The sequence below is a fragment of the Geotrypetes seraphini genome, chromosome 11, assembly GCF_902459505.1.
Source record: "Geotrypetes seraphini chromosome 11, aGeoSer1.1, whole genome shotgun sequence".
Lineage (NCBI taxonomy): Eukaryota > Metazoa > Chordata > Amphibia > Gymnophiona > Dermophiidae > Geotrypetes > Geotrypetes seraphini.
The window spans coordinates 11,796,288-11,815,908 of record NC_047094.1 but is presented as its reverse complement, the minus strand read 5'-3'; the positions used below and the strand labels follow the sequence as shown (position 1 = coordinate 11,815,908).

General features: G+C 44.5%; 1 protein-coding gene across 2 annotated transcripts in view; it reads right to left on the bottom strand.

Moving 5' to 3' along the window:
• The window catches only part of SMURF1 (SMAD specific E3 ubiquitin protein ligase 1), a 131,442-nt gene extending 125,065 nt beyond the window's left edge, over nucleotides 1-6,377 (bottom strand). The window contains exon 1 of one of the 2 annotated variants that reach the window (XM_033963567.1): nucleotides 6,040-6,377. In XM_033963567.1, the coding sequence (XP_033819458.1) occupies nucleotides 6,040-6,094 (55 nt within the window). In that variant the 5' untranslated portion in view covers nucleotides 6,095-6,377. The remainder of the gene's footprint in view (nucleotides 1-6,039) is intronic. The other variant, XM_033963566.1, reaches the window with a different exon arrangement.
• Nucleotides 6,378-19,621: the final 13,244 nt, after the last annotated feature.

Genomic DNA, 19,621 nt, shown 5'->3' with positions numbered 1-19,621 from the left:
AAAGTCTAGGGCATCGAGGAAAGCCTGAGACTTTTTAGAGTCGGACTCCAAGGGAATGGAAAGAGCTGACATCTCCCTAAGGAATTTGGAGAAAGAGGATTGCTCTGGTTTGGAGACGGTGTCGGTCATGGAGGGTTCTTCATCGGTTGATGAAGCGTCCTCCTCGGTACCGTGAGGGGAGTTTTCCCACAAATCTGGGTCCCTAACGTCGGGGTGCGTACGTTTGGACATCGGTGTGGAGGGCTCGGCATGGCGGGTCTTTGAAAGAGATTTGCCTGAGCGCACCGAGGCGGTACCGGGTGAGGAAGACCGATGTCGTTCCTGGGACCGGACAGGATCGGCAGCATCACGGGTACGTACTGTAGGTGTTTCTGCCAAGAGCACCAGCATGGAAGTATTAATCGGTACCGAGGGGGTCGACACCGATGGGACAGTGTGAGGCTCGGACCGGTCCTGTACCGGAAGGTGCGGTGCCAGCAACGCCGGCAACAGTTGTTGGAGCTGTTGTTGCAGCTGCTCCTGTAACTGTGTTTGGAGTATGGCCGCGATGCGGTCGTCCAGGGGAGGCACCGGTACCGCTTTTTTCTTCTTCGGTACCATAGGTGCCGCTCTACGCTCCGGCAATGAGGAGGCCAATGATGAGGCACTCACCGAGATCGGAGCGGAGCGTTTGCGGGGCCGGTGCGGCGCCGGGAGGGCTGGTGTCGCAACCGTGGTCGGAGGGCGCTCAAGGGAAGTGGGAGGCTTCTTAGCCAGCTTACCTGGGCCCAACGACCCCGAGGAAGGGTCCGGTGGTGTCGATGTCGTCGGTGCCGACTTTTGTGGTGCCGTCGACGTCGCAGCCGGTTCCATGGCAGATCCGGTACCAAACAAAATATTTTGCTGGATCTGCCGATTTTTCAAAGTACGCTTTTTAAGCGTAGCACAGCGGGTGCAGGTGTCAGCCCGATGCTCTGGACCCAAGCACTGGAGGCACCAATTGTGTGGGTCGGTGAGGGAGATCGGGCGTGCACACCGCTGGCACTTCTTAAAACCCGGTTGAGGGGGCATGAAGGGAAACACGGCCTCCGCAAAATTGAATCCGGAGGCCTGTATGGTGGCAACAGGCTCCGCCGGGGCCGGCCTGAAAAAATAAAGAAAACTCGACGAGTTTTTTTTTGAAAACAAAAATAAAGGGAATCCGATAAGAAAAAAGGAAAAAAGTGAGAAAATACGCGAGCGGGAAGGCAAAAAGTAGTTTTTCAACGGCCGTTGAAAACACATGCGTCTTCTTCGCTCCGCGGAAACGAAGAAACTGGGGACCACGCTCTCCTCCGTCGGGCGGGAAGGCACTCGCGCATGCGCGGTGCGGCCAACTAGAACTTTCTAGTTAAAAAGGTCCGTACCGGGGCTCCGTCGGTGATGTCACCCATGCGTTAAGAATATGCTGCCTGCTTGTCCTGGGATAATACAATTTTCAACTATAATATAGAGATGATCATTCACTGTCACCCCTTCTTTCTACTTGTTTCCTACACAACTCATCAGTCTATTGATGAATGCAACATTGATTATCCTGCACGATCATCACTGCACATGGGCACTCAACTGTAAAGTACAACAGCAGAACACAAGCTATCGTGAAGAAATCATGCAGAGATTCTTTTTATTAAAAAAAGTCACAGCAATAGTTCTCTGACTGGCAAAAGAAAATCTGCCAAGACAATTACTAATCATGAATTAATTCTGCTGGAATCCATAATAAATGTATAGGTAAGCTAAGTGTAAAAACAAATACATTTTTCAATTTTACAGTACTTACTGCTAACATTTAACTCAACTGATCATCAGTCATACCAAGGAGGGTTTAATTTAACAGGAGATGGGCATTAGGTGACAAAATGTTTCTATACCTATTGCTTAAGAAATGTTAAGTTGTTAACAAATGTTTAAAAAAGCTACAGAAATAGTCCATGTCAGCCCTGAAACTCCCAACAAAAATGTTTATACAAGCACTTCAAAGTTAAAATAAAGATAAATCACTAAGCACTGCATTACACTGTTTTAAAAATGCATAAGCAGAAGAAAAAAAAAATCAATTCTCAGATGCAGAAATGGTAGCTCACTTTTTACATTTAACAGACTTTAAAGGGTAAGTGCTCTCCTTCATGTCTAAGTTTTCAATTGGCAAGATCTGATTCAAAAACAATTACATTCAGACTCATTCATATTTAAGCATTTCCTCTACAAACCAAAAATGCGTATTGGCATTGTTCATTTATCTGCCTGTGAACAGAAATGTTAACCATGTAAAACCGGGGTGTCCAACCTGCGGCCCCGTGAAGTATTTTGTGTGACCCCGGTCAAGGGTGATGCAGTGTTTTCCTTCTGCTGGGCATTTGCTCAAGGCCCAGCAGACGAGGAGGCCGATCTTCAAGAGTGCCCAGATGAGGGTAAGAAGTGGCGGGGGATGCCCAATTGTGTCGGGGGATGTCGGATCGTGTCGGGGGGGTGCCCAATCGTGTCGAGGGGGGGTCGGATCGTGGCGGGGGGGTGCCCAATCGTGGCGGGTGGGTCGGATCGTGGCGGGGGGATGCGGATCGCAGGGGGGGCCTTCGAGGGGAGCAATGCCGGTTCTCGGGGGGGGGGGGGGGGAACGCATCAAAGCGAGTTTCCATTATTTCCTATGGGGAAACTCGCTTTGATAAACGAGCATTTTGGATTACGAGCATGCTCCTGGAACGGATTATACTCGTAATCCAAGGTACTACTGTACATAGTAACATACTACTACAACTATTTATTATTTCTATAGCGCTGAAAGGCATACACAGTACTGTACATTTTAACATACAAAAGACCAGGAGTGCCCAAAACGTCGATCGCGATCTACCTGTCGATCGCAAAAGCAACGCTGGTACATCGCAGAGCCAGTGTTCTCCCTAGCATCGAGCGTCCAGCTGTCTTGCTCAAATGACACGCTTCCCCTTCAGCGCCCTCCGGATTTCACTAAGGTCACTGTCTCACCTTTAAAGTTAATTACTGCAGCCAGTAGAGCGAACTTAGTAGGCTGCAGTCAGCCTCTGCAGCATGTTCCCTCTGCCACAGTCCCGCCCTGACGTCAGAGGAGGTGCGGGACCGTGGCAGAGGGAACGTGCTACAGAGGCCGATGGCAGCCTGTTAGGTTCGCTCTGCAGGCTGCCGTAATTAACTTTCAACTGTGGTAGTTAGGCCCAGGGGGAAGAACGGGAAGCGAGGACAGATGTAATCAAGAGGTCTGAGGTCCTGACAGTCACTGTGTGCGGAAAGCAGCGGCGGTAAGGCCCTGCACGTCGGGGTAAGGCTGTGCCCATCGCAAGGGCTCCGGCAGGATGGTGGATGCCTTAGAGATGCTGGATTTGGACTGAGGGGCGGGAAAGCAGACTTGAACCAAAAGGGAGGTGGAAAACAGGGCAGATGCTGGACTACTTGAGGGGTTAGAGGGGGAAACACCCTGAATCGAGGAGAGAGAGATGTCAGGCCCTGGAGAAGGGGATGACAAAGAGAGTGAGAGAGATAGAAAGAGCTAGATCAAAGGTGGGAGGACTCAAAATGTTAGCAGAAGGAAGAGAGAGGGAGAAACCTGAAACAAAGGGGAGGCAGAAGAGAGGGGGCAGATGTTGGACTTGGGGGTGTATAGAGGGAAGAGAGATAGAAAGCCTGAAGAGAGGTGGAAAGATTCTGGACCAGGAAGGGAGGAAGGAAGGAGAGAGAGACGCAGAGAAAGACCTGGAAGAAAGAAGAACACAAATGCTGGGCATTGGGCGGGGAAGGTTGCAGAAGAAAGACAGAGAGAGGCTTGAACCAAAGGGGAAAGACAGGAGGCAGATGCTGGACTATGGGAGGTGCAGACAGAAGAGACAGAGGGGGACAGACCCTGAGGAAGAACAGAGATATGCAAGATCATAACAGAGGAGGGAGAGAGACGGAGACATGTTGCCAATAGGGGTGGAGGAGAGAAGAAGAAAAGTTGGACTCCTGGATGGACAGAGAGAGATGTTGGTTAGGGAATGAAACGAGATCTGGAGGTCAGAAGAGGTGCACTCGGTGTGTGTATATATATATATATAAATATATAAATATGGGGGTCTTTTACTTAGGTGTGCTAAATGCTAACATGAACATAGCACTTAGCGGGCGCTAAATCAGCTAGCACGCCTTAGTAAAAGAGGGAGTATATGTTTAGTATTTTTATTGTTAGTAGATCATTTTGACGGTCATTTTAAAAGCAGCTCATAAGCCAAAAAAGTGTGGGCACCCCTGCAATAGATAGACCCTGCTCAGAAGCGCTTACAATCTAATTTAGACAGGACATTCAGGGTTGGGGAGATTATGGTAGAGGAAATTGCACAGTGGGTATAGGTATCTGACAGCAGTGAGTGGGAGTTAGAGTTGAAAGCAGTCTGCCCAAAAATACACTCTCTATAATTCAATGATTTAATTTAAATTGTTCTTTTTCTTAGATATCTCTGGGCCAGAAACCCAGAGCTATGCCCGGTAATGAGCATCTCCTGGAGTCTCCGTCGAAGCTTACTCCTGCTCATGTAAACCATCCCAGCCCATCCTCAACTAAATGGCCATATACGCGACACAGACAGTGCAAGTCTACCCCTGGGTTCATTTAAAACCATTTCTACACAACTTTCTAACTATCAAAATTCCTTCTCATTTAAACATCTTACAGCCTCTCTCTTCCCAGCATTGCTGCTTTTCACCGTACTTTAATAAATTTCCCGAAGCCTGTCTTGCCTTTAAGTCACAAATGCAGTATACAGTGGTACCTCGACATCCGAACACCCCAGAACTCGAACAACTTGGAATCCAAACTTTCTTTTTAATTAACTTTTGCCCTGGAATCTGAACGTACAGGAACTGCAAGCCGTGCTCAGCCCAAAGCTTCCTGGGAGGGAAGCTTTGGGCTGAGCACCGCTTGCAGTTGCCGATCTTGCTGCCTCTGTTAAACTTATTGGAAAATGTGCGTTTGTGGGACCAAGGAACAGATTAATCCAGTTTCTATTATTTTCAATGGGAAAAACTGTCTTGGAACTCGAACAGGGTTCTGGAACAGATTAAGTTCAGATTCCAAGGTACCACTGTATATCTAGCAGCGCCATTACTCTTTACACTCCAACACTTTAGACAATTTCTCCTTGTGAGCAACAGCAATGCAGCAAAACCTTGGTTTGCAAGCATAATTCATTCTGAAAACATGCTTGTAATCCGAAACACTCACATCAAAGCGAATTTGTCCATAAGAAATAATGGAAACTCTACAACCCCAAAACTTTAATACAAAATACTGTATGTACTGGTATTGCAAGACCTTGCTTGTTTAGAAGAGTCACTACACTCCTGCAGTGTCAGAGAGAGAGAAGAACCATCGGCTCAGTTGTGATGTAGGTACTTGTATTGGAAGACCTTGCTTGTACATCAAGTTAAAATTTAACAAAATGTTTTTGGTTGTCTTGCACAAAGACACTTGCAATCCAAGGTTTTACTGTATTTCGCACCTAACCACCCCAATGCATTACTTTGAAGAGAGCCGATATCTCATCTTGCAAAGTTCACACGCCCCATTGCAAGAACTCTCTTTCCTTAGCATGCAAACGTCCCTCTGCGAGTGCAAGTGAGGGGCTACGCTACGGTCAGGCGGATTCAGCCCCCCCTCCCCCCATTTCCTTAAAGGAAAGCACAAAAGCAGACGCACCGGGGACTCCCGCAGAGCCGCCCAGACGGTCCGTCTACTGCAGCCTCCCAGGCAGGCCCCACTGTTGGGCAGGAAGCGGCCAACCCTCCTCCCGCGCATGCGCGCCGCCGTCCACACACGGAGGCTCACTATTCGGCAAGGAAATCTCGGTGCGAACAGCAGAAACGCGCCCCGGTCAGCACCTTCCCCTCCCCTCCCCCCCCTTCCTCAATGTTCTGCACCGAGGCGAGAAAAGCCGAGCGCGAGGGGGGCAACTCCGGCAGCGGCGCGAGGCAAAGTGAGCAGCAAAGTCCCGGGCCAGAGGCGGCGCTTACCTGTCAGGCGAATCTTGATGCTGGAGCCGTTCCTCCGACCGCCGGGATTCGACATCCCTCCCCGCCCCCCCGCAAGGCCACGGCTGCGAAGGGACGCGGCACCACGTCAGGAAAAGCCCCGCCCGCCCCTCCGCTCAGTCCCGCGCGTGCCTCTTTCTTTCTCGCCAGCGGGGTCCCCCCTCCCTCCTCCTCCGAGCCCGACTAAGAATGAGGAAACGGTAGGAAAGGGAGGGAGGGGGGGATGGGTCAAGCTCCGGACGGCGAAAGAAAAAAAAAGAAAAAATGTTCCGGGAGGAGGAGGAGAGAGAGGAAGAAAAAAAAAAAAAAAAGAGCGAGAAATCCCCGAGCGAATTCCTCGCCTCAGTTCCCTTCAGCACTTTCCCCCGACCGCGACTGGACGACGCCGCGCTCGCCACACCCCCCTCCCTCCCCACCCACCCCTCGTAGAGCACGCTCGACGTCACGCGCCGCCAGCGGCGAGACCCGCCCATTGCAGGAAGCGCGCGCCGGCCGACGACGGGCTTCCCCCCCCCCTCCCCCTCCTAACTTTATTGAACAGGCTGAGAGACACAAAGAAACGGTTAGGGACGTTTTAGGCCGCCTACTAAATCGATATTGGTAACCCGGTGGGGCCTCCACTTTGGAACCAGTCTAATAAGACTTTTTTTCTAAATTGAATTTTCAAACTACAATTCTGCAACAAGTAATTCATATATTTATACTATTACAAGAAAAGCACCATAAACTTTTCAGACATTAATGTACAATTATGTGTTTCCCCCCACCCTCCCACCTAATATTCAAATAAAATAAAAACCTTCAAGAAACTATCCATAAATTCCCTGAATCAAATTCCAGTGCAGCTCCCTTCACCCCACCCTGGATGTGTAGGTCAACAGGTCAATGAAATAAAACCAGTTATCATTCCTTACAAAATTTAGCCAATGGCTCCCAAACATCCATAAAATGCCGGTAACGTCCCTGCTGTATGGCCATGAAATGTTCCATTTTAAAACTATAACAGAAGGATTCCCATCAGAATGTACAATTTAAGCTATCCCACTTCTTCCAATTCGTTATTGTTAAAAGCTTTGTGCTTTACAATTACTGAAGATTGATAATACTAATATGTCACTTTGCTGCAGGTTTTCTGCTACTTTGAGTGGTGTTTTGAATGTACTTTATGTATCTCATCGAAACTATAACACCTTGCATAACGAAACTCCAATCCTGGGCCCTCTCTGTACAAATGAAGCTGAATGAGTCCAAAACAAAACTACTCTGGCTTGGCCCAAAATTAGATCAGTTACATTACATTAGTGATTTCTATTCCGCCTCTGCCTTGCGGTTCTAGGCAGATTACAAATTAGAAGAGATCTGGACATTACCGAGAGAATTACGTAACAATGATTACCTAGAGAATTACATAACAGTGATTCATGTACTTTACATGGGGTGGTAGAGGATTCAATTATAAGATATCTGCAGTTACCCATGCTCATTCCACTCACTGCAGATCAAATTCTCAAGCAAAGTTTTGGGCATGATTATTGACTCTACACTTTACTTTAATCTCAACTCTCTGGTAAAAAAAAAATTTTTTTTTTAGTCTTCACATGCTGAGGAAAGTGAGATCCTGCTTTCGCCAACAACATTTTGCTGTCTTTGTACAATCAATCATTCTTTCCAGACTGGACTATTGTAATTCCATCTATCTAAGTCTAACCAAGAAAAATCTTCAAAAACTTCAGCAGATCCAGAACACTGTGGCTAGGTTGATCTTCACAAAAAGCAAATTCAATCATGTTTCCCCGCTTCTGTCAAAACTTCACTGGCTTCCGGTGATTTCTAGGATTCACTGTAAATGTACCTGCCTAATTTTCAAGATCCTACATGGCAATCTTCCTCCCCTAATCCCACTATCCTGGCATCATGTATGCAGGTAAATTAGGGAAATCCCTTTTCTTCAAATTCACTGAGCTTTGGAACAACCTCCCTGCCCCGCTGCGGAACCTCGGCTCATTCCAATTATTCCGAAAGCATCTGAAAACCTGGCTTTTCTCCAAAATGTAAAGCTATCTATTGAAAATGTAAAGCTAGCTATCCTCTTCATAACCTCTAATTTCTTATTATGTCCTTCCCTCATTTATTGAATTACCTGTAAACCGTGCCGAGCTCTATCTTTATGGAGATGATGCGGTAGACAAACTTAAGATTTAGTTTATGTTATCCTCTGAACCATTGTGAATGTTTTAATTTGTAAACCGCTTTGTTATAGGTGGTTAAGAAATTTTAGAAATGATGCCAAGTTACCCAGCACCAGGAGTGAAACTTTTTTTTACATCCCAAAGCAGTCTCTTTATTTATTCAGTTTTCTATACCATTCTCCCAGGGGAGCTCAGAACAATTTACATGAATTTTTTAGTAGGCATAGTCCCCAGTTCTTAAGGTTACCATAGCTCCAGCAAAAATACAAGATACAGTATCTCAATCTGTCATCCTTACTTCCATTGTTTTCAATGTAAGTAAAACCAAGATGTCTTAATCCGTCCTCCTTTTTCTGGCACCATATGGTAACCCTACATTCTAGGCTTTTAGCTCTTCCACTCTAGGGTTACCAGATCTAAAATCCAGACACTTAGCCCCACCCCATTCCACCTAAGTCAGGCTCAGTGCCCACCCCCCCACCCCCAAAAAAAAAAAAAAAACAAACCACCTCTTCTCGAGCATGGAGCCTTGTCTGTAGGGCCTTTAAGAACATAAGAATTGCCGCTGCCGAGTCAGACCAGTGGTCCATCATGCCCAGCAGTCCGCTCACGCGGCCCCCATGTCAAAGACCAGTGCTCTAAAATGAGTCCAGCCTCACCTGTGTACATTCCAGTGTAGCAGGAATTTGTCCAGCTTAATCTTGAAACCCTGGAGGGTATTTTTCCCTACACTGATTCTTTACGGTTGTAGGGAATTTATCCCCTTTCAACTTTAGAGTGCGCCCTCTCGTTCTCCCTACCTTGGAGAGTGTGAACAGTCTGTCTTTATCTATTAAGTCTATTCCCTTCAGTCTTTTGAATGTTTCGATCATGTCTCCTCAAAATAGTGAAGGGAATAGACTTAGTAGATAAAGACAGACTGTTCACACTCTCCCAAGGTAGGGAGAACGAGAGGGCGCTCTCTAAAGTTGAAAGGGGATAGATTCCTTACAAACTTCTTCACCCAGAGAGTGGTGGAAAGCGAGTAAGGTGGAGCACACAACGGCTCTAGGGGATCCTTGATAAAGCAAATATTTTGCGAAACATGTCGGATCATCTAGTCCCAGTAGTGCGAGAGCATGATGAATTTAAGTTGAGTATGAAATTCATCATAAGATTTAACTAATATTTTTACAAAAAAAAAAAACAACTTCTAGCACCTAATAATGTTAAAAAAAAATAAAAAATTTAAAAGAAACATAAGATATGATAAAAGAATGTAGGTCAATGAGGATAATGATACACTAATATTCCCACCGGATATAAACCATTATTGAGGGTGGAGGAGGTGTGCCTGAAGCCACATTCGTTTATATAACATATTAAGTGCATTACGAGTGTGTGTTGCAACATGTTAATTACACTGGTACTAGTGTAAAACATATAGTTGAGATTCTAGTTTTGAACCCTACTACAAATCTACAGTGATAAACAGTGCCATCCTTAGTGGGAAACACATATGCATGACATCATATCACACCCACACATGTTCAGAGGCCCTCCAGATGTGGCCCCAAACTGGACAAACTGCTGCTTTTTAAAAATCCATCCAGGCACCGAAACAGCCTTCTAAAAAAAGAATCTGTTCAGGTAAATCTAGACACCTGGTAACTCTATTCCACTTGAACCTCAATTTGTGACATTTACTTTTTAATTTTCTCCTGCACCATCTATATAAGGCCAGGGAGCATTGATTTAAAATATGAGAATCCCACTTTTTAATGATTACAGCATCATTACATTACATTAGTGATTTCTATTGCGGTTCTAGGCGGATTACAAATTAGAAGAGATCTGGACATTACCGAGATAATTACGTAACAATGATTACCTAGAGAATTACATAACAGTGATTCATGTACTTTACATGGTGTGGTAGAGGATTCAATTATAAGATATCTGGATTTTTCCAAAAGAATTACATAGCAGAGAATCAAGTGATAACAGGATACAGTGGAGAATATCAGTATATACGGGTTACAGAAGAGAAATTACCTAACAATGACGTAAGAAGTTTGTTGGATAGTGAGGTAGATGCTTATTTAGGAATCAGAATATTCATCACAGAAGAACCAAGGTTCTCTATCAAGACAAAGTCCTTGAGGAATAATTTCTTTCTTATAATAATTAACCATTGCCCACCGTGAACATTGATGTAGATCATCCATTTTAAATGCGGACAATGTGCTTCATGTTGTATTAGGGTAGGACAGAATCATGCAAATTCCACAGAAGACAATAACATTGAAGAGTTTAAGCTCATGTATTGCCACACATGTGATTTATAATTTGAGTTGTCCTTATCAATTGAACGATATAGAACACACCATGCATCCATTAAAAACTCAGATGCTTGAGCACCTGGTATAACAGTCAACATGAAAGAGGAGTAGACTTTTTGGGGCTTCATTGCATTGAAAGGAGCCATTCATTTACTGATCTTAAATGTACAGTAATAGATTCTATTCTCCTCGCCCAGCATCGAGGTAATGTGAAATGCAAAGTACATCAGAAAGAGCAGCAATACATGTACATATTTCAATTGAACACTGTGTGGCCATATGGTCTCCATCAGAGGTCTGAATGGCATACATTTTTTTTTTTTAATTAACTAGATGGTTTTGAGTCACTGAAAATGCATCAGCTGGAAGCTCTGACACAAAACCAGAAAGATTCATAACGCCTTTTTAAGGTACACCGCTACTCCAAGCCACCGTGAGTCTATGATACAACCGAGTGGTGTTCCCCTGAAGCAGCCCAAAAAAAAAATTCAGCAAAACAAGGCACCTGAGGATGTTTGGAAAACTGTTTTGAGAACTGCTCTGTGGTTGGTTCTGATAACTTGTCATATCATTGGATTAAGTAGTGAAGAGTTTGGCCAGAGAGACTGGTGTCATCAGTTAAGTAACAAGTTTGTGGACATAGTGGGTCTCACTTTCAGCTGGAGATGAGTTATGTGATTAGTGAGTGGAGTATTTTTAAGCCAATAATAGTAATCAGGACAGCTTGGCTTACTTGAGATAAGGTGCTGTCACAGGTTTGCGAGTCTTTTTCTCCACTGCTAATTTTTTTTTTTTAAAAGCATACCTTCTTTAATGAATGATGCCCAAAGGATCAAATATAGAGAAGTATATGAAATAGTGCTATAAGCAATAGAACCCAACACTGACTGCTTGAGCACCCTCAATTTTGAGCAAACTCTTTGACTGTATCCAAGGAGGGGTAGATTTTCATTTGGTTTAGCACCCCCATTCTGTTGGCTCCTTTAGCTACATGTACCATAATCCACCAGTAAGAAATGGTCTGAAAGCTAAGACTAGCCTAAAATTGCTCTTCCAAAACTGGGAAACCCAGCAGTTCTGGTCCTAGGCGAGAAACAATATAGTACTCTTGGGAGTGATTGTTTCTGACAACTTCAAGATGGCAAAACAAGTAGAAAAGGTGATGGTCCGAGCCAGACGGATGCTTGAGTGCATAGGCAGAAGAATGACCAGTAGGAAAAAGGAGGTGATAGTGTCATTGTATAAGGCTCTTGGCAGGCCCCATTTGAAATACTATGTGCAATTCTAGAGACTGCATCTGCAAAATGATTTAAATAGGATAAAGTCAGTCCAGAGGGCTGCTCAAAAATTGGTTAGTGGTCTTTGTCATAAAGCATATAAGGACAGACTTGGAGACCTCAATATATATATATATATACTCTGGAAGGAAGGCAGCAGCAAGGGGCTATGATAGGTACAGGACATGAACCTTTTTCAAATGAAGGAAAACTCCGGCATGAGAAGGCATAGGCTGAAGTTATGAGACGATAAGCTCAGGCATAATTTAAGGATTTTTTTTTTTTTTACAGAAAAGGGTGGATTAAGTGTCCAGTAGAGGCAGTAAAGACAAAATCTGTCTCTGAATTTAAGAAGGCATGAGAGAGGTACATGGGATCTCTTAGGGAAAAGAGATAATGGATGTTGCAGTTGGGCAGAGTGGATGGGCCATTTAGCCTTTATCTGCAATCATGTTTCTAATCAACCAAAGACACTAATAGCAAAGGTGAGGTGAGCTGGGCCTTAGATTGCCAATTCTTATGTTCTTAAATTTTCCCACATGAACCTCGCTTTTGCCGTAGTAAGGATTTTAACCAAATCCACAGTAAAACCATCATGCTAAGTTAGCCCACTAGACATGTAAATATACCAAAGCTGCAATTCTCTCAGTTTAAAAACCCATGCTGAATTTTGGTGCAGTTTTTCACTTTCCCTTTAGCACAGAATCTTCATTTCGGTTCAAGGGTGGAGTAACAATTCGATGCAGCAGCAAAAACAACAAACAAAAAAACCCACAGCTGTGCTATAAGACTCATGGGCCTAGTACCCACTCAATCGCTGATGCTGTCCGATTCAGAGCACCATAGGCTCAAGCAACCAGCACAGGGATTCTTTCACTCACTCGGAGATCCTGCCTGCTGCTGGTTCCCTGGACCAATAATAGTTACCTGATCTGGGTCAATGTCCAACAAACTATGGCTCCACTGCTAGATGTCAGTTGGACAAATACAACAATACTGCCCAGGAAGGAAGGCAATTCCTCCTTTGGCAAGTCTACCTCCAGCACCCCTAAGACCCAACTGCCACCATTTTCCAGGACACCTCCTTGGAACAGGAATTAGTATTGGTCCAGAGAGATTCCATCCAGAAACAAAGAGGAGCATTGGTTGAGCCTAGGCACACCCCGACTGCTGCTACTTCTACTATTAATTATTTCTATAGCACTACCAGACACATACAGCACTGCATAGTCACAAAGAGTAAAAGTCCCTGCTCAAAAGAGCTTATAATGTAAAACAGACAAGACAGACAAACAGGATGTCATGGATACAGTTAACAGGAACTGCTCAGAACCAGATAGCCATAGTGTGGGGGAGAAGGAGTTGGGACAAAGGTTGAGGAGTCCAGCTTTTTTTCTTCTCAAACTTCTCCATTCTTGTCCATGCCTGAGCTAATCCTTGCTCATGCATTACCAATAAGGCACAACTGTGTGAGTTCTGTTTTCTTGTCAGTGAACATTTTTTTTTTTTTAATGTGGAGGTAATTTGCACAGCAAAAATCCCCTACATCTAGAACCATTTACCAGGAAGTGAAGATAGAGTACCAAGTTGAATTCTATCTTATTAGAAGGAAAGCCTCCTGGCCAACTTGTACACTTTTGCCAAAGCATTAAGAACTGGATAACTAGGAGAGAAAAAAAATACTCCTGCCCCCTACATCGCAACTAGAACATAAACCTCAACTACCACGACAGAGAGAACCACCTCTTCTGAACTCCCAAGCTAACACCTCAAAATACAGCAGAAATTCAGGGCAGGGCTCTGGCTTACTCTGCTGCATCTAAAGGAAATAAAATTAAATCAGATAAGACATAGTTTTTCTTTCCCTAGTGCCAGCAGCAGATGAATCCAGAGATGAGTGGGATGTAGCAAAGCAGTCCTTACATGGGAAGCCACCACCACTACCCCTGCAATAACCAATGCCCCAAAAGGAAGCCTTGGCACATGCCACCACATCCAGTCTATAATGTTTGGAAAATGTGTGCACTAAGGACCAAGTCACTGCCCCACCCCCCCAAATCCTGTCAGACTAGCATCTGCGGCAACCACTATCCACTCTGGGGAAGACAGAAGAAGGGAGATATGATACACATTTAAATATCTGTGTGGCATAAATACACACGATGCAAGTTTTTCCGTTGAAAGAAAACTCCAGCGTGAGAGGACATAAGAGGTGAAAGACTTGGAAGAAATCTAAGGAAATATTTTTTTTTTTTTACAGCGAGAATGATAGATGTGTGGAATAGTCTCCTGGTAGAAGTGTTGGAGACAAAGACTGTCTGAATTCAAGAAAGTATGGGACAGGCACATGGGATCTCTTAAAAGAGGAGGAGATAGTGGATGCTACAGCTGGGCCATTTGTCCTTTATCTGCTGTCATGTTTCTTTGGATGTCTAGTATATATAAGGAAACGGGAATCTTTCTCCCTCAACTAACTTCAAACAGTTCAGTGGATTACACTCTAATTTGTCATTGATAACTGACCTCTAAATCATATATATATATAAGAAATGTGATTTAGGGGTCAGTTATCAATGACAAATTAGAGTGTAATCCACTGAACTGTTTGAAGTTAGTTGAGGGAGAAAGATTCCCGTTTCCTTATTGGAAACTAAAAGGACCATCTTTTAAAAAAAAAAAGCATCTCGCTGCACAATAAAGTTGAGGTTTGAATTACATAGGTGTCCTAAATAATTTAACAGCTAGGCAACGACTGCATTGAGCTCTGTAATCCAGCATTTCACTGTACCCTGGGGGGGTGCGGGGGAAGTCATTGTCCCCGCTCGCTGGAGTTAAAAGCCAGGTAGCGTAGCATAGTACTTGGCACACGCAACTGGAAAAAAAAGTAAGGAAGGGTTATCTGCCATCAGACACTTTTCAGAACCCTACCCTACTCCATTCAAAGTATAATTACAGCACCATGTGGCACCTTTTGATAAGGTTTTTAGAAAATGAGATGCATTGCAGTCATATTAAAGGCTCATTTCTAGAGCAATATTTGTCGGAAACAGCAACATTAGGGATTTTTTATAGTGAATATCACCTGGATAACAAAGCAAGCAACAACTTATAAGCAAAACAAACTTAAAACAAGGAGAAAAAAAAAAAAAAAAAAGAGGCAACTGCATCAGTGGATGTAGGCTAGTTTAGCTTGAGCATTAACTCAAGGTCAGTCTCAGGCAGTTCCTCGTCTCGGAAGGTTTAGTTTCTATGAGGTCAGAGGAGTTCTGGTTTCTCTGTTCTTGGGTCACTGCTCTCACCCCTGTGCTGTTCCTGCACCATGGTAAGGAAATACTCATCCTAGCATGCAGCCCTAAGGGGAAAATTCTAAAGAGGTCACCTAAAGTGTACACACCGCAATTACACAAATAATTGCCATTATAGAATACCAGAAGTCCAGTTATGTACTTAAATTTTGGTATAAACAATTGCATCTCCCTTCATATTTGTGGGGGTTAGGGGCATAGCTCCCGTGTGAATATTAAAAAAAAAAAACACTTGAACTTTAAGTGCTCCACCCCTCCCCCCCCCCAGACTTCCTCACAGCTTCCAGATCTTGCCAAGGCTTACCTTTAAAGCCTTGGTGCGCTAGCAGTGATGCAGGGCAGGAATGCTTTTCCTTCACTCCTGCTATCAAGAACAGCTGCCTCAAGTTCCCGCAGGAGACTGCAGGAACCATTTTTGATCACAGATCTGCACAAGGCAGGCACCTAGAAGATCGCTTCTGCCCTGTTTCACCGCTGCACCACCAGGGCTTCTGAAGTAAGATGTGGAGACTCACGAATAACTGAATTCACAAATTCCAATACCGTGCATATAGAGGGAGACTAGAGAGTTGCGCGGGGACAGAAATCCCACCCATCCCCGCCAGGATCCTCTCCGTCCCCACCCATCCCCGCAAGGAATTACCTCCATCCCCGCCCGTCCCCATAAAAAGCAGCAATTACTTCTGACAGGATCATCAATTCCACAGTTTCTTTTGCTGTTTTCCTTGTGGAATCTCTTTGGTGGAAACCTTTTTTTGTTTTCTGTTCAGGTAATTAACTTAAACCCCCTCTTTTACTAAGGCTGATGTGTCCATTATATTATATGGATGAACCCTGCTTCCAAAGCTTTCCATCCCCGTGGGAGTCCCGTGGGCCAGAAGGGGGTCCCTGTGAGAGTCCATGGGTTAGGGGGGATTCCCACAGGACCCCTGCAATCCCCGTTCAGACCTCTAAGGGAGACCTGTCTAGTAGCTTAATGGCTGCTATAAAATGCCCACACCAAACTACTGTGAATTAGGCATACAATTGATAGCATTCTATAACCTGTGTGTGTAAGTGCTAGACACACCTTTAACCCGCCCATACCCCCACCTCCACACTCCTAGAAACTACATATTAAAGAAATTGCATAGCCATAGGTGGGCATAGACCTAACCACTTTGGACTCGGGCCCACCGAGCAATGGCACAGCAGCAAAGACTCCCAGCATCTCTCCCTCTAGGAGATCAAGGAGGTTTAACTCCACTCACCACCCCCACTTCAAATCCTTTAGTTCTGCACCAGCACATTACCCCTGCCTGCCCTTACTTCAAGGCGTCCCTCCGATGCAACTTCCTGTTTGAGGGACCAGGAAGTTGCATCAGAGGGTAGGCTCAAATTAAGTGCAGACAGGGGGAATGGATTGCTGCTCACTGCTGGTGAAAAGCTAAAGCAGGGGTGTCCAACCTGCAACCCCGTGAAGTATTTTGTGCGGCCCCAGTTGAGGGCGATGCAGTGTTTTCCTCTGCTACCCCCGGGTGTTTACCATCTTGCCGGCTTCCTCCTCCGTCTTGCTGCAGCGTTTGCGTGGCCCCAGAAACATTTTTTCAGCCAATGTGGCCCAGGGAAGCCAAAAGGTTGGAGACCCCTGACTTAAAGGATTTGAAGGTAGTGAGGGGGGGGAGTGTCAGGAGTTAAGTAGCCCCCCCAGTCACCTTAGGCGTGGGGGGAAAGAAGGAATGCCAGGACTGGGAGGAGGGAACGTTTAGTCATGCCCACCCACTGAGTGTCTGGCTACACCCCCTACACTTATGTTACAGAATAAAGACTAATAAGAGCAGTTACTTGTGTAATTGCAAATTAATGCAAATTAACTCTAATTGATTGTTAATGCCAAATTAGTGCCTTTGTAACTGGCGATATTCTATAACTTTTGCATGTAATTCAGTGTTTTAAGCATGAAAAATAGGTGCACAAAATATAGTGGGTATGTGGCTGCCTCAGCACTTCTTCATTTAGCTACAAGAGCCAAAGTGTGGCATAGGAAAAAAAAAATAGCACCATATCATTGTTTTCTTTGAAAATGCGAGGTAACAGCAGCTATGCAAAAAGAATGCTCTGTTTTAAAAGATTGTATTTTGCTGCCTTAAACACATAATAGTTAACTGTTGCCATTTCAAATCATAGAGGAGGGTTAGCATCAGGTACAGGATGCATAGGGAAAAGGAGGTGATGATGCCTCTCTATATAATAATAATAATAATAATAACTTTATTCTTCTATACCGCCATAGTCGTGAGACTTCTAGGCGGTTCACACTGAAGAGAGCTGGACAGTCAGCGAGTTACAATATGTTGAAGTCTGGGATACAGTATATAGAAACTTACAAAAAGCATATAGAATCTTACAAAAGGTCTGGGATAGAATCTTACAAAGAGCATATAGAATCTTACAAAAGGCAGAGAAATACAGCAAGCAGAGTCTTAAAAAGGCAGCAAAATATAATGTTAGACATTTCAGACTTGAAAGCAGGAGAGGACATATGTAGTGTTAGGTGTTGATACTTTTTAAGGTGACAATTCTGTTGAATAAGGCAGTTTTTATGGCTTTTCTAAAGGCATTATATGTCAGTCTTGCTCCATTTATGTAGCTGTCAAACCAGTGTTGTTTGTTAGCTTGGTACATAAAAGTTATATCCAGGAAGGTTTTGTATTTGCAGCCGGTAATGCTTGGGTATGCAAATAGGTTGCTGTTTCTGGTTTGTCTCATAGGACTGTATAGAGTGAAGTGAGGAAGCAGGTAGGTAGGAGCTAGTCCCCAAACCAGCTTGAAACATATGCAAGAGAACTTGAATATTATTCGTGCCTCCATTGGCAGCCAGTGAAGCAGTCGGTAGTAGGGGCTAACATGGTCGCTCTTTTTTAATCCAAATATCAAGCGGACCGCTGTGTTTTGGACAATCCTAAGTTTTCTTACAGTTTTTTTGGGTATACCCATATAAACAATATTGCAGTAGTCCAGTGTTGAAAGCACTAGTGATTGCACTAGTAGTCTAAATGATAGAGGGTCAAAATATTTTTTGATGGACCTTAATTTCCACAGTGTCAGGAAACATTTTTTTACTACTATGTTCGTGTGTTCCACCATTGTCAAGTGTGTATCTAGTGTGACTCCCAATATTTTTATTGTTTTAGTAATCAGGTATGCATGATCTTTTATATGCAACGTTGTATTGGTAATTGTCTGTTGGGCTTGCAAGGAAGACTTTTGTTTTTTTCTGTGCTGCCTCCTTTACAGTATTGTATGCAATTCTGAAAACCACACTTTCAAAAGATATAAAACAGGATAGAATTGGTCCAAAGCATGGCTACTAAAAGGGTCAGTGGTCTTGGGCATAAGTGTATGGGGGACAGACAAAGATCTCAATATATACTCTGGGAAGGAAGAGAGGGAGATATGACAGAGCAGTGGCATACTGAGGGTGGGATGTGCATCGTCCCCCCCCCCCCCAATCACATGTATACCCCTTCCCTCATACCTCTAACTTCTCAGTCACCTGCAACATCTGCAACTGGCTGCCCATGCCAGCCTCGGCTCTTCCTTTGATGTCACTTCCTGGACGTAGGAGAGCGGAGGTTGGTGCGAGCAGCTGGTTGGAGCTGCTGCTCATGTCGGCAAAGAGCTAGAGGTATGGGGGAAGAGTTTGAAGAAGTAGGAGGGAGAGATGCCGGCACCCCTCCCCTTTACTACAGCACTATGATAGAAACATTTAAATACCTATGGGGAATAAAGACACAGGAGATGAGTCTTTCCATCGAAAGGAAGCTCTAGAATGAAGGGACATAGGATGAAGCAGAAAAGAGATTCAGAAGTAGTCTGGGCAAACACTTCTTCATGGAAAAGTTTGTGGATATATGGAATGATCTCACAGTAGAGGTAGTAGAGCAGGGGTGTCAAAGTCCCTCCTCAAGGGCTGCAATCCAGTCTGGTTTTCAGGATTTCCCCAATGAATATGCATGAGATCTATTAGCATACAATGAAAGCAGTGCATACAAGTAGATCTCATGCATATTCATTGGGGAAATCCTGAAAACCCAACTGGATTGCGGCCCTCAAGGAGGGACTTTGACACTCCTGTAGTAGAGGATCTCTAAAAGACAGGAAGGGTTAATAGATGGCATGGATGGGCCACATGGTCTTTAGCTGCCTTTACTTTCTATGCTTCTATGTTCCTATGAGTAACAGAAACCAATGGGGAATATCTACCTAATCCTAGGATGCCCTATGTCCAGGAAAACCTGGACATGTCCTCTTTCTAGAGGACTGTCTAGGTGTCTAGATAGTATTTTTAAAATATGGGAGTCTGTCTGGGTTTAGCCAGCTCTCCTGACCCCCCCCCTCCCCCCACCTCCTCTCTGGCCACTGTAATTCAGTCTTTGGGCAGTTGGCAGCAGCAACAAGGTGAGCATAAATCCGTCACCCTGACCCAGAAG